The sequence below is a fragment of the Silurus aristotelis genome (genome assembly GCF_946808225.1).
Source record: "Silurus aristotelis genome assembly, chromosome: 12".
Lineage (NCBI taxonomy): Eukaryota > Metazoa > Chordata > Actinopteri > Siluriformes > Siluridae > Silurus > Silurus aristotelis.
The window spans coordinates 23,167,334-23,183,019 of NC_139585.1; the positions used below are offsets into that span (position 1 = coordinate 23,167,334).

General features: G+C 37.7%; 1 protein-coding gene across 4 annotated transcripts; it reads right to left on the bottom strand.

Moving 5' to 3' along the window:
- Positions 1–212: 212 nt before the first annotated feature.
- On the bottom strand, positions 213–15,419 carry adam8b (ADAM metallopeptidase domain 8b). Of its 4 annotated transcripts, none has more exons than XM_083556950.1 (23): positions 15,270–15,419; positions 12,528–12,619; positions 12,255–12,352; positions 11,905–11,983; positions 11,671–11,747; positions 11,380–11,563; positions 11,217–11,282; positions 11,045–11,116; positions 9,788–9,957; positions 9,599–9,680; positions 9,347–9,477; positions 9,028–9,214; positions 8,765–8,854; positions 7,414–7,609; positions 6,891–6,993; positions 4,184–4,355; positions 4,026–4,106; positions 3,843–3,927; positions 2,831–2,951; positions 2,625–2,745; positions 2,388–2,504; positions 782–828; positions 213–563 (listed from the first exon to the last, which is right to left on the bottom strand). In XM_083556950.1, the coding sequence occupies exons 1-23, from the start codon at positions 15,310–15,312 to the stop codon at positions 545–547; spliced, it is 2,433 nt and encodes an 810-aa protein (XP_083413076.1). In that variant the 5' UTR covers positions 15,313–15,419; the 3' UTR covers positions 213–544. The 4 variants fall into 4 exon arrangements, with proteins under 4 accessions (XP_083413076.1, XP_083413075.1, XP_083413074.1 ...); XM_083556949.1 differs by having other exon boundaries at positions 6,903–6,993; positions 12,477–12,619; XM_083556948.1 differs by having other exon boundaries at positions 213–454; positions 12,477–12,619.
- Positions 15,420–15,686: the final 267 nt, after the last annotated feature.

Genomic DNA, 15,686 nt, shown 5'->3' on the forward strand with positions numbered 1-15,686 from the left:
AATACTTATTTGCAGCTGTATCATACAACTAAATAGTTTAAAAATCATATATTGTGATTTCTGGATTTTTTTTTTTTTAGATTATGTCTCTCACAGTGGACATGCACCTACGATGACAATTTCAGACCCCTCCATGATTTCTAAGTGGGAGAACTTGCAAAATAGCAGGGAGTTCAAATACTTATTTTCCTCACTATATATATATATATACTCAAAATTTTGTTTGGGTCTTTAAAGGCAGGATTTGCATTAAATAAATGATGGATGTAATGGTATTATACATTAAAAAAAGCGTATTTGTAACATACATAAAATTTCAAGTTCAGTTAAATAAAACTTACGTCCAGCATAATTCAACTTAATGTTCCTCTCTGCATTAGAGAACAAGCACAAAAATGGACATGACTGCACACTGATGTGTCACCACTGCGGTCTTATTAGTCACAGAATATACCTGAAAAAAGCAGACAAAAAAATCCATTATCAATCTGCATGACGATTCATAGTCATTTCCTTCGAGAAGTCAGAGGCCTCTGGGTAATTTTCACTTCCTCTCTTCCAGTCTGTGAAACACAGTGCTTTTAATTCATCATTTTAAAGCACTGATGAACTCTGCTGATCAAAGGATGATACAAAGCATTTAAAAGACTTGAAAAGACTATAATTCATATATTATGACATTAGTTTCAATTACAATCTCAATTATTTTTTATTATTTTAAAACCAGACTGTAATATTTCCCTCAGCAGTGCATATGGTAAAATAGATATAGAGTTCTTACCTCTTGCTGTTTTCTAGAGCCAAAGGAGGACAAGGAGGTCTGTTCACCTGAATTTGTACAGTAACAAAAAAATGAACCCCAATCAGAAACTAAATAATACACTAAACTAAATAAAAACATTCATATTGTGATTTCTTTTGTTGCTAGTGTGTAATTTCGCTGTAAAACATGATTTCCCCTTTAATTTACCTGAACATATTTCTTCTCTTTAAGTCCAATTGGATATTAGATACTTATGTCATGTTTATAAAGCTAAATTGCATATATTTGTTAGTCATGGGCAGTCAGGGAAGGCCCAGGTCTCTGACTGGAAAGCTTATGCCACTCCTCCCAACCAATACCATTAACACTGGTATCGCATGAGTGCTTGTTAGCTTATGTGTGCAGTAGAAGGTAGATATTGCTTATATTGAGAGCCAAAGGAAGCCAGGTAGCTGTCGTTTGACAGAGTCAAGCTGGCTGATAGGTGGGAATTCACAGGTGACCAAATTGGGAAAAAACTTGGGGGAAACAAATGCTCATGTATCAAAAGTGCCCTATTAATGTGAACATATTTCTTTACTTTAACTTCAATTATCATGAAAAGGTTTGCTTGATTTTCTTCCCTGTATAAATGTTTTCGTTGCAATATTTAGCTAGTTAAATTAATTTCTACACCTACTAGAGGTAGACCGATTCATCAGTTTTGCGGATTAATCAGCACAGATAGTTTATTGCTAGTTTTTCCGGCTTGCGTCCGTGTGCTAGAGGGCGGCAGAGAGCGGCCTCAAGAGTCGAATCGCTAGTGCTGTTTGTTTTTACATGTGAGACTGCGCGCTGCACAGAGAGCGCTATATTTATATATTCTATATTATATAAATATATTCATATTTATTTCATTTAGCACATTTTATTGCACACATTTCTTTTTTTTTGTAATAAAGTTCAGTACTATTTTACATGGAGTGTTATGGGGTTTTTTTGGTTTTGTTTTTTTTACCCAGTATCGGTCAACCTCTACACTTAACATGACAGAGCAGAATGCACTATTAAGGACCTTTAAGCATAATGCGAAATCATAGATTAAGCCACAGGTGCATGACATTTGGCGGTTTCTGTCTGGTTTATTTTAGCCAGCAACTAAACAGCTCTCCCCATCATATGAAAACTTGCAACTGGGAAAACTGAAAGTTGATACGGTTGATCTTCATTTCATCAACTGCTGCTCTTAGCTGCATCATAATAATCATAAGTGAAGTAAAGCACTTATAGTTGATAGCCCTTGAAGTAAAGTGCTATCTATTCTCTTCCTGATACATGTCAGAATTCACTGTGATCCACAGAAGAAAATATGCCGCCTCTTTCACTTAGGAAACAAGACTATTTTTTTTTTGCTCTCTTGGCTCAATTGAGGTCCTCAGATTCGGAATCAGAAACTCTGGGCCAAAGGGCAAACATTTTCTTTTTGAGAGTCCTAAGCTGGTTTGGATCCTAATCAGGATTCCTTAGAATGTGTTTTGTAAAGAATTAAAAGTGTCTGGGTGCACAGGCAGGTAAAGGTTTAGTAAAGCTAAGAAAAGGTGTACTCATGTGTATGTTCACTATAGCGCAACATGTGGTTCCTCACCTGTTTGGTGCCAGCAGGACGTGGAGGCTTAGAGGGAGGTAGTGGCTTCATCTCAATGGGTAAAGAAATGGATGGGGCTGTATAAGGTGGCTGTTGGGCCATGTTCTTAAGCGGGGGCTGCAAAAGTCAACATGTACAAATGAATTGTTAAATATGGCATCAGAGAGCACATCTGCTATTTCGCAGACTGCGTTGTATAACTGCGTGCTGCTGCAAACCGAATGAGCGAGAACTCACCTGGGGAGCCGTCCTTGTCGGGGTGCATGTGTGTGAGAAGTTAGGCTTGGTGGCGGTCGAACTTATTAATGTAGGCTCGCTGATGTTGGGGCGATTTTTTACAAACTCTGGGTCAGCTTTTCTATAAACCGAAAATAATTACATAAATGCGTAGTGTGTTAATTACACACATGGGGAGGACAAAAAGCAAACGCTTGCTGACTCACGGTTTTCGCCTCGAGCCAGTATCCTTTCTCTTTTTACAGTAAATCCAACTCCCAAATCCTGCTGCCAAAACCAACAGAACTCCAGCTGCAACTAAGACGATGAGGATTGTTGTGTTTTTTGCTGCAGACCAAACACACAGCGATCAGCTAGATATTATTATGTGCAAAAGAAACTAGTAACCAAACCAGTGACACTGCATAAGTATACCGTAATTTCCGGACTATAAAGCGCACCTATATATAAGCGCACCCACTGAATTTGACAAAGATTTTTATTTTGAACATAAATAAGCCGCACCTGTCTATAAGCCGCAAGTGTCTACACTGAAACTAATGAACTTTACACAGTCTTTAACAAAAAAAGTGCCTGTTACACGATGTAACGGCTGAAATATGTTGTGGCTCCTTTAAGAGCAGGGCGGCATTTTGGGAATAGCCTGCTGCCGCATTTTTTCCGGTATTACTGCATGTGTGCAAGGCCGAGGAATATGTCCTTATTATTTTCTGATGCTCATTTCTAAGTTTCTTTGACTAACCCGTAACGCTGTTGCCAAGAAGAATAAAAAAGCACCCGGATTGGAACAGATGATTTCTGTTGCAACTGGAGTTAGCGAGCTCTCCCTTGACCCTGATACAACGCGTTACAACGGCTTGTATCTAAACAGTAGCCGACCAAGAAAGTAATTGTTCACTGTCTTCCTCCTTCCTTTCACAACTATTTATCTCGGGAGTTTTTCTTTTGGCATCGTCGTGCGTTTAAAAAGCTTTTCTCCCAATGCCGTGCAGCTCAGAACACAGGTAAAGTGCATTTTTTCGTTTCCGTTCGGAAATTTTATTGGTCTAATGTTACGTCGTTCAGTTTTTTGGCTTAAAGTTTGTGAAACCGGGAAAAACCCAGGAAAAATCCATAAATTAGCCGCTTCGTTGTTTATGCCGCGGGGTTCAAAACGTGGGAAAAAAGTAGCGGCTTATAGTCCGAAAAATACAGTAAATAAATCCTGTATTTCCTTACCAGCAGGAACATCTGCGTATTTCACATCGCAGTATGGCGGAGCCCATCCAGGCTCACACTGACATCGTTTTCGATGATCACAAACCTACCAGGACACACAGGGTATTATGGGAATTCTGTTTAACCCTATAATCACATTCTGCTCTCGTCATGACGCCTCTGCAATCGCATTAAGACTCTCACCCCATGTCCGTGACATTTCCCTGAGCAGTCTACGCTCACGTCGTACACTTTCACATCCTGGCACATGTTGTCGAAGCAGACCTGGGACCAAAACAATTATAAATGTGAAGCCGGACAGAGCCGAAGGTTGCACAAACCCAACATTCCGGCTTTCTTACTTTGTTCGGGCCACACTTTGTTCCCGTAGGTACCATGCTTAGGTTCTCTTTCTCCGATCGCTCCCCGACAATGTTGCATATTTCTCCAGTATTCGTCAACAACTGAGCTTTTAGACCAGTAATGGGAAACTTGTTACCCCCAGTGCAAAATATACTTCCACAGTAGATGTCTCTGTGAGGAAGAAAAAAAACAAAACGTATTAATCACAAAGAAACTTCTTCATATCATTTTTTAATTGTATTTTTTTATAACCTGGAAAAAACATTAAATCTGGACACTTATTTATTATGTGGACCATTTAAGTTAAACTGGGACTTTTATATCTTTAAAATAAAAGAGCAATATCAAAGACTGTAAACTGCATTTAATTTTGACATACTCCCCCGCTACATTTCTACATTTATCTCTTAAGCGTTTTAACTAATGTCTGGAAAGATTCTGGATAAAAAGATTTGTATGTCTGAACCATCCTAGGACAGCCTTCTTCACTTCATCATCAGGGAACCACCATGACTGGGATAGCCACTGATGGACATACGACGGTGGAGCGTCTCATCACCGTACTGTGCTTAAAGACTTCTGTAGATATCCGCGGGTTGTACACCCTCATTCACAAGACACTTTATTACCTGTTCCATGCATATGCACCAACACTGCCATCTTGATTAAGGGTCTCTGGACTTATCTGCGACTTGTGCACCGCCTCAGTAATATGACACACAAGCCACTTATTACTGCGTGTAGTACCGCCACATTAGCGTCCATGAACACCTCATATATATATATATATATATATACTACAGGATTGTCTAAACTTATATCTATCTTTTAACCGCCTACATCTCAACTACAAATAAAATGCTCTTGAAATTTCTTGATTTTTAATATGTTTACCTTCAGTGTTGAAAAAAATAATCAATCGTGATGCCACTATAAGTCACCAACATTGTTTGTAACTACCATTTTTTCCCTATTTCATTCAATTTATTACAGACAAAACTACATCTGTCTGTATATCTGGTGTAAATAAGCGATTTAGCAGCCACATTTGTTGACCTCGCTCCATATCGACATAATCTCATCTCAACAGAAAACACAGGAAAGCTGAGAATGTGTGTAAAAACACACACGGTCTGCAGAAAGAGCTTTATCTACAGGTGTCAAAATATATAAGCAGGTTTTCTGACTGTGAGATCACTACTGTCTTTTAAGATTATTACCTGCCACATAGTTTGAGATGTTCCCAATAAAAAGTCGGCTGAAGTCACGTGTCCTCCATGTCAGATTATACGACAACAATACATTGTTAGATGGATTTTGGATCGAAATTACATCCATCAAAATGTCCTAAAAGGCTACACATGTTCAGTGAAAATTACAATTTGGATACTAAAGATATACCGAAAAGCAATTGTTTCTAACCCTAGGAGCAATACTTTCAGCTATATCGGACAGAAGGAGTGCTAACCTAAGGCAGGGGTCTTTAATCTTTTGTCACACATCACCAAGTATGGTGCTCTCAGTGATGCTACGTTTGTAGACGTGGAGGCTTACAATAGCTGCTGTTGTCCGGTTTGTTAGAAATAATCCAGTGGTTTGTCTGTCAATGCTGGGAGCAATTATGAGGGCTTCATTGATTCATTAATCGATGTACTGTACACTGTATTACACATATGACGGCTAGAGCATGTGAACTGCCCATGGAGAGACTACCCAATATGTTAGATATGTAAGTCCTCATATTTTTGCTGCTGACAAATTTATTGATGCTTTTTTCCCTTTCTCATATCAGTATATGTCTCTCTGATATCACCATCGCTTGCTTTTGTCTTCTCCTCCACTAAAGAAACCTTTGAGGGATGCTTGTGGAACACTCATATAAAAAACTAGCTAAATCTACTACAAATGTGGAAATGAGATTCTCTGAAATTGCACCATATATATTTGGATAGCCGCTCTTTAAGGGCACAATAAATCATACAGCTAGGGTTGTGTGTCGGGAAGACACTGACGATATGATGCGCATCACAAAACAGGGCCTGAGATACGATATGTTGTGATCACTGCGATACTGTAAGTAAGGAGATATACTGGGGTGTTTCTTATTTTAGGAATAGGATATGATTTTAGGAAAGCCGTCATTAAGAACAAACCTTAGCAAAAAAAAAAACTTTAAACCAGAACACCATTCAATTTGGTCGATTTGCATTAATTGATTGATTTGAAACTGATTTGCGTTGACTGACTTGATCCGATTGAAATTTTGTTTATATCTGTCAGGTGGGAAAATGTTCAAATGAAATTAAACAGCTTAGGAACAACATGTGGTGTTTGTGGATGCACTTTTAACCAGACGAAGCGTAATTTGTGCCTTAAAGGCTGCACTTACTGAATGCTAAAATTAGTGGTGTACCATTATGCTAGTATTTCCTGTTACCGTATAAGTTTAGAGATAAAGACTGCTATTTATCTAGAGGTCGGGATATAAACTTAAAACGAAACAACTGACATAAATCTTTTTTCAAAAAATATATATCATTATTGTGTTTTTGAGAATCGATGCAGTATCGCCAAACTAAATATCGCGATACTCAGGTGTATCAATATTTTCTCACACCCCTACATTCAGCGTCAAATCTATAGACATTTTTCCCCAGAATGCCTTGCGACCTGGTAGAAACTGAGGCTAATAAAGTTATGACCTACTGTGTTGCACACCTCCTGTAGCCATATTTGCTCCTTCCACAATGGGAATCATTTTTCCCGAATGTATTCCTTTTAAAGCACACACTTGCACCCACTGTGGCATCTGTGAAAAGAAATGTTTTTTTTTAATGAAAAACAAATAATTGTAACTTTGGATTCTGCACTAAATACTTACATATTAATATGATAATTGCATATTATAATAGGAGGAACCTGGAAAACCCAGTGGTGACCCAGGCTGATACATAAAGAACATACAGAACCTTATAAAGTCAGTAACCTGAACTGAAGATTGGACGATGGATGAGTCAAGTGATGAGACAGCAAAGTGACCCTAACCAAAATACCGTTACTGTATCATCATCCATACATTATCAATTATCCATGACCAGGAGTCAACGGAGAATGTGCTCTCTGGTTGGCAAGACTGCCAAAAGAAAGCCAAGAGGAGAGCTGGCCGATGGGTGTGAATTGGAAGGTGACCAAATTCGGGGGAAAAAAAACATCGTTTTTGCACAGGTACCTTTTCCCCACAGTCTCTTGCAGTGTTGGAGATGAGTCGGACATTGACCATTGTAGCAGTAACTGTCTCCATAACTGCAAGGTATCCCATTCATTTTAAAGCTGTCCTCCGGACACTTTTCCGACATTCCTGTGCAATATTCTTCCAGATCGCACTCATTCACTACGGCCCGACAAAGACTGCCAGCTTGTTTTATCTGGAAAGAAAAAAAACAGCAGGTTATATACTGTATTATTAAAATAGCAGCAAAGATCATCTCTACAATTGTACACTACTTTTTGTCTATGAAGTTATTTTGTTGATTATTACTCATTTAAAAAAAAAAGAATTTAACTGATAAATATGCATCTGTGTTACATCTATAAGTCTTACTAATACTTGTCCCACCCTGGTGCTTCTTGTTTTATTATGGCCTTGAGAAATGCCAGAACTTGATACTTTGATAAGACTTATGATGCAATACTGAACACTAAACATTTCCTGTGCAATGCCTCCAGTTTAATTCTGCTTTCCTCTACTCTATTTGATGAAAAACATCACAGTAAGCTCGAACATAAATAGTTCGAAAATTGGTCATGTAAAACTACATAATGATTTCCATAATTATTGACACCCTTTATTATTAAATAGGAACATGATTTCTTAATCTACATTACAAACAGTTTGTACTTCTTGAAAACCTTTAGCATTCGCTCTCAGTATAGTGGCTCTCTGATGTTGCCTTTAACCGTGTCCTGTGTTCCCCCTGGGGTATAAAGATGATTTTATTTGTTGTGGAAATTATAGATGAAAAAAGAAATGTTGGCTGAAACAATGATTTAAATATTGCTTTTAATATTGAAACAATGCTTTAAATATTTGTTACAAAATTGCAACTGCAGAGGACAGCCATTTTTATCTCAATGAAATGGTTGTGGTTAGAGGTTGACCGATTAATCGGTTTTGCCGATTAATTAGCAAAAATCCGCAATAGTTTTTCCGGCTTACGGTACGCTGTCATTAAAAGAGTGGCCTCTAGTGGCGAAATCACTGATGTCATGTGCTGTTTGTCTTTACACATGAAACTTGCAAGAAGAGCCCGATATTATATTTCTTATTTATAATTTATTAATTCTATAATATATTTATCAATGGATAAATTCCTATTTTTTTTATTTCGCACATTTTCATGATTCAGTACTTATTTTTTTTTTTTTAATAAAGTTCAGTACTATTTTACATGGAGTGTTATGTTCGTTTAATCCGGTAATTAATCAGTTATTGGCAAGTACGATCCTCGCAAACAGTTTCTGTAGAAATCCACTATCGGTCGATCTCTTGTTCTGGCTAATCACGCGGGATGGCACCCTACCTGGCAGTTTTCACAGCACTCTCCATGCGCACACCGAGATCCGTTTGTGAACTTGCAGGTTTTGGCATTGCAGCATGGGCTGTTACACTCCTGCAAGCGCAACAGGACATTACACAGAATGAGACATCATTACGTTCTTGCCGCAAGAATGCAGTGTATATACAAAACCTGAGCAAGAATTCACAACATTTCACGAACGGCCTGAATCAACAGACCCTGCAGCAAATTATTTACAGTGGAAAGAAAAATAAGAGAGCGCTCACATCTACTGTCCCACAATCACAGTCCTCCCCAGGGTCGAGGAGAGCGTTACCGCAGACGGGTCCACCATAAAGCCTGTCTGAGCTGGGGCGGTCCAGTAGGCACCCAGGGTTAGCATTCTCCAAAAATATCCTGAGATCTTCCAGACTGCAATCGCTGAACAGCTCCGGGAACACTGCGGCAGCTGAGCTGTGGTAAACAGCACAGGTTCGTTTTGTGAAATGCAAAAAACGTACACATTTAGAGGAACTGCAACACTGTATGCCCTCATTTATTTTACCCTGTTCATTATAAATAATTTGCACGAATGAAAGATCTTACTTTACAACTTCAGTCATGATGCAGTCAGAAAGGCCACAAGTGCAGCCCTGTACATCATGGGACATACCCATGTTGTGTCCCATCTCATGTGCAATGGTTGCAGCCAAGCCCAATGGACTCGTGCTATGATCCTGAGTAATAAACATATAAAAATGTTCCTATAATATAGTTGTTTTTTCCCCTATATAACACCTTTTAAAAGCATTTCTGCCAATATGTTTACTTATTTATGCAATACAGGCCTGAGGTTACCTGATTAACACCTCCAGAGGCTTTAGTGCACATTGCAAATTTGTTCGCCAACCCCACTGTGCTCCCCAAAAAATCTGCTCCACTGCATCAAACAGGAGACAAACAACGATAGAGAGACGGTGAAAACACTGCAATAAACTTCACGTGTGACAACGATTTGTGGTCCAGACTCCCGGGTGTAATACTCACGTTACTAATTGTGCGTTATCGTGCTTGACTCTGCTGAGCAGGTCCTTCTGGCGCCATTCTATAAATCTGGTGAGAGTGATATTATCACTCGCACTAACCACGATCTGATCCTCCACATTCCACACCTCCAGACCCACCAGCAGCACACGGATATTGTGCGGACGATAGAACTATGAATAATAAAAGGGGATATAAGCTTAGCTATGAGATATAGAGATATTTAACAAATATCATGCAGGATTTAAACTTGCTTTTACATTAGGAATATTAACACGTTATTTGGATTGGACAAATAATCCATTTAAAATATATATAATAGAGATAATACAGTTTTTCTTCGATCAGAAATGAAATTCTCTAAATTACTTGTTCAACCTCCACCTCATAAAAGCATTTCCCATTGAGCAGATATGTGTACAATTGTCTGCTGTTTCCTACATTATCAGTTGTGTATGTACATGTTGATCAAAATACACTTTACTGTTCCTCACCTGAATGGTCTCAACCCCCAAAACAGTTCATTGCATAAGTCATTGAATGCAAAATAGTTAAACCGGTTGTCAGAATCTGTCGAGCTTAAATGTTTTGTGTAAATGTGTCTTGAATTGATGAATTGTGCAGATAAATCTTGCATGTCACTAATAAAGGAAAGTGTACAGCATCAGAACAACACTATAATGTTAATTAACATCATTCATATTTCTTGCCTATTCAGCTTTATTCTCTTTTTAGATCGCTCGAATTGTTTCTGTGTGCTCTACCTGTTCTAGATTTGTTTGCTTTCATTGTATAAATACTGTTTACCTGCATTTGCATTCATCAATTCTTATGCTGCATTGTATTTTGTTTGTTGGTTTCTTTACATCTGGTTGAGACTAGATGGTAGTATATCGAGACCAGGATTCACCAGGACGCATAGAAAACTCGCATGTGCCAGTGCATGCTTAAAGGGTGCAAGTGGGAAAAGTTGTACAGGAAATGCAGAATTAATTTTATTTTTAGTCGAAACGAAGCCATATCACGACAGATCACCGAATCACTAAAAAATAAACATTGTAGTTGCGGCTATAGCACACGCCAGTGACTTAACAATAACTGAGGTTAAGGAAGTCCAGGAATCGTGTTCTTTAACTGACTATTTTAAGCAAACATCCAAATACACATACAAATATCTAAAAGTCCAAACAGATACAGAAAGTAAGCGACAGTGGCACTGAGTTACACCCTTTATATCAGATATCGTCAGAAAGAAAATACCTTATCAACATGATTTATAGCTTCCAACATCCTTGCCCTTAGTATCTCGTCATTTGACCTAAATCTTCTGTACTGCAAGAGAGAAACATAAACCATCACTTGTGACTTATGGCACATGTCAAAGAAGAAGTGAGCCTTTATGTTTGTTTATGTGTCGAAATAAAGTTCTTACTTCGGTATTGTCAACCACTAGAAACAGCTCGACGTATCTCTGGGTCTGAAATGCCGTTCTGCCCTTCTAAAAAAAAAAAACAATGAGAAAAAGCTGGTAGTAACAGTATTTTTGCATATAATGCAATCCGGATGATGACAGGAGTAATTTTAGTGGCACATACCCAGCTGCTGCGTTTAAAGAGGGCTGCCACTGTGCGCTCCGGGTCATAAATAGCTACACCGGAGTCTCCATTAGCACTCCTCTTCCTCCGCAGGTATTCCTGCTTGTAGAAGGCGTGGTCTCCATCAATGTTGTCACTCAGGGGCTCGATCAGGTACATGTACTTTTCAGCCCTCACAAAACCTCTACAGAGCAAAGAAAATTACACACACTAAATAGTCATACGACATATTTATGTCTATAAACATAAACATTCCGCTTCTCCTCTGCTGGATATAAGACTGGGCATTACCTCATGCCAGAGCAGATTCCAACACTTACTGACGAATCCTCCATTCCGTCTATATGTCCATGATAATAACAGTGGTCCTGCAAAATAGAAATAATCCCATCTTAACAAAAATAATAAATATAGAATCAGTATAGTATTAAAAAATTTTTATTCATTTGAAGGTATTGAATAATAGCATTAACATGCCTTAACGTGTTCGGAATTTAGTTCAATAAAATAAAGAAGTAGATTCACCTCAAGCTTTGGAGATGTCATCCGAGTTGATCCATCTGCTTCATAATGTATTTCGGTGTAGTTATGTCCAATGAGAAGTCTATGAATTTATAGAAATTATATTAATAATTTTTTTTGTATAAATTGGCCTAGTTATTAATATAATTTAATCAATTTATGTTTAGCTTGTTCATCTACAACAATAATCGATTAGTAGTTTCAAGATATATATATATATATATAAAAGCCTATGTATATAAAAAGTATTTACATTTATATTTATGGCATTTTGGCAGATGCCTTTATCCAGAGCGACTTATAATTAACTCATTTCATTAATGATTATATTAATAATAATAATAAAAAAATACCTATTCTTTTGCAAGTGAACTGTATGGTTATTTCCATTAAAGAACAGCTCATACAGAAGTTTCTCAGGATACTTTTCATGTTTGTTCGATTCCAAATTCTAGGAGAAAAAGCATTTATTGATATGTGTATGACATTTATAGTTTCAGGATGCTTACAGTAACAACTATAAGAATCTGAACTGCATATGACAGGTTTAACAGCAGACGTGACAGCTTTTTTACAAAAAATCTCCGAACCCCAATTCCACCGAAAACCATGAGTAATTTAGTAACCTGTTCATTGACACTGTTCTCATGAAGTCGCTGCAGTCTCACCACATCATACCGTTTCACATGACTCATTGAAGGGATCTCAGTAAAGCTTCCTGTTAACAGAAACACAACATTTAAAAAAAAATTTTTTTAAAGATTAAGAATGACACAGTTTTGCTTTTGTCCATTATTTTGACCTTCTGTATTTTAATAAATCATCTTTAACGCATTGAGTCAAGTCGGAACTTGTAAGTCAGTTGCATTACCATTCCTCATTCTCATTCATTCTTTGAAATGAAATGTTTCATCAGAAGCATGTCGTAACATTATAATGCATTAGCACAGTACACTAGACTATATAAAGTACAAATACACAACACAACATGTGGAAGTGCATCATATATAATAAAAAAACAACACAGTTGTATATTAAAAGAGATCATCTAAACAATATTGAGGACTGTGTAAAGGACATTAGACAGTGGAGGCTCGATAACATCCTTCTGCTCAACTCAGATAAGACGGAAGTAATTTTACTACGAACGCATGCAGCTGGAAGTAAACTTTCCGAATATGTAGCATCTCTGGAGAGTCTTTCTATCTCAGTGTGTGCAGGAGTCAAAGATTGTAAGAGGAGTGCTGTGATTATTGACCCTGGTCTTTTTTTTGAGGCTCGTGTGAATAACATTACCAGAATAGACTTCTTTCCCCTTAGAAATATTGCTAAAATTAGAAATATGATGACGTTACAGGATGAAGAAAAACTATTTCATGCTTTGTTACATCTAGATTAAAATACTGTGACGCTTTAATGTTTGGGTGTTCGAATAAGTGCATAAAAAAGCTTCAGTTAGTCCAGAATGCAGCAGCAAGAGTCCTTACAAGATCTAAAAAATATGATCACATCACCCCTGCTTGAATCAGTCTACACTGGCTTTCAATTAAATCTCGCATTGATTATAAAATATTACTACTGACCTATAAAGCACTTAACAGTCTTGTGCTGCAGCTTTTGAGTGGAGAATCCTCATGACTATCCTCCATGCCTACTTAGATCAAAAGGTGCAGGCTATTTGTTGGTACCTCAAATAATGAAGACCACAGCAGGGGGTAGCTCTTTCTCATATAAAGCCTAACAGTTATAGAACAGAGACATCTTTTATCCCAGAGATCTCTCATGTCTGTGTTACCTTCTAGCTCTCCCTTTTAGTTATGCCGCCATAGAAAGTACTCTCCTGAACAGTGTCCTTAAATTTTATACAACAATAAGGATACTTAATAATCCATATCTTTTTTCTGCCTATCACCCCTCTTTTCTCTGTCTTTCTCTATCGGTCGAGTTAAACATGCTCTTGAGGTACCAGTGACCAGCCCCTCGCCTTTCCTCGGATCTGCCCACTTCATCCTGGCCTGCCTAGGATGGTGTTCTCTTCAATTGGAGGCCACTCTGTGCAGCAGGGGACGGTTACTTATCAATGGCCTGGGGATCCATGAAATTTGGATTTGGACTGTACTTTATGTCAACAGTCTTCTACATTGACACAGGACTACAGATTGCATCTGATCACCATCACTGCACACCTCAACATCGTTTAGTTATAATAAATAAATTTATATTTGGTGCCACCCAGATGAGGATGGGTTCCCTCTTGAGTCTAGTTCCTCTCAAGGTTTATTCCTTATGCCATCTCGGGGAGTTTTTCCTCACCAAAGTTGCCACTGGCTTGTTCATTAGGGACAAACTTACACTTATAAAGAACATTCTTAGTCATTCTATCATTGTTCATTGTTCAAACTGCTATACATATTAAAATTAATTGAATTAAATATATTGCAATATTGAGTCCTTTGGGGTTAGACGACTTGAAATGCATAGATAGATTACTAGATTGCTAGCTATCCAAATGAGGATTGTCACCCAAATGAGGATGGGTTCCCCTTTTGAGTCTGGTTCCTCTCAAAGTTTTTTCCTCATAACATCTAAGGGAGTTTTTCCTTGCCACAGTCGCCATTGCTGCTCATCAGGGATAAATGCACACCATTCACCTTCACTGTTGATTTCTGTAAAGCTGCTTTGAGACAATGTCTGTTGTGAAAAGCGCTATAGAAATAAACTTGACTTGACTTGACTATCTAGATAGATCGATGCCAAACAAATTAATAAACAAATATATAATCAATCTAACAATCACATAAACACGTAAGACAAGCTTATATATATAGTTCTTACATGTGCATAAGTCAAATCAACACCAAAAAAATGACTCAAAAGCTTTTCTCATACTGATGTTAAAACAAAGTCCTAACCCTAAACCAACATCCTGGACAATGATCATATTTTAAACTAAAACATCTCAGTCTTGATCACAAATGCCCAATCTGGTGACTTTGAATATTTGGCCCACCATGCCATATAATGAGAAGAAAACAATTTGGGAAAACTTTTGAAAAACAAGAACTAACTTAATGCCTCTCATTAGAAGTCATTTGTATTAGTATTAGCTGTATTAGTACAGTAAACTGGATTGTTTATTATTGTAGTATAAGAAGCTGAAAATAAACCTGCAGTAATTGAGCAGATCATAAAGTCATGGTTTCTATTTATTGATTTGCTTTTAATTATTATGAAAGCACAATCAAGATAAACGTGAGGTTTTAATATAAAAGTATACAGAATACAGAATAAAAGTGTATTCGAGATCCTTGCTGTCACGTGTTTTTCCTATTCATTTTCCCCCCTAAGAATAAAAATGATTCACTTACCCCAGTCATACAAAAAGCAAAGGATGACAGCGATATAACGCATGACTTTTCAGGTTCATAAAGGAGCATAGTTTATTGTTTGAGACGAGAATATGAAAGACTCTAAACACGCGTTTGGTGCAGGCCACGCCCCCTGGGTGTGATGACGTAATTGTATAAGAGGGTAGACAGCTGTGGGTGAGTCTGAAACCGAACACACACACACACACACACACACACACAGTTATTTCCCGGAACACTTCCCTGACTCACTTCACTTCTAGTCTGATATTTTTCTGTATACACCCTCATATATATACATACATGAACCTTTCCTGAACTTCCTGATCCGCGTTAACTTAATCCAGAGGAAACTTATATAAGGTTATATTTGAACCAGAATCAGTATTTTACATGTTAGCACTAATCCATCCAAGT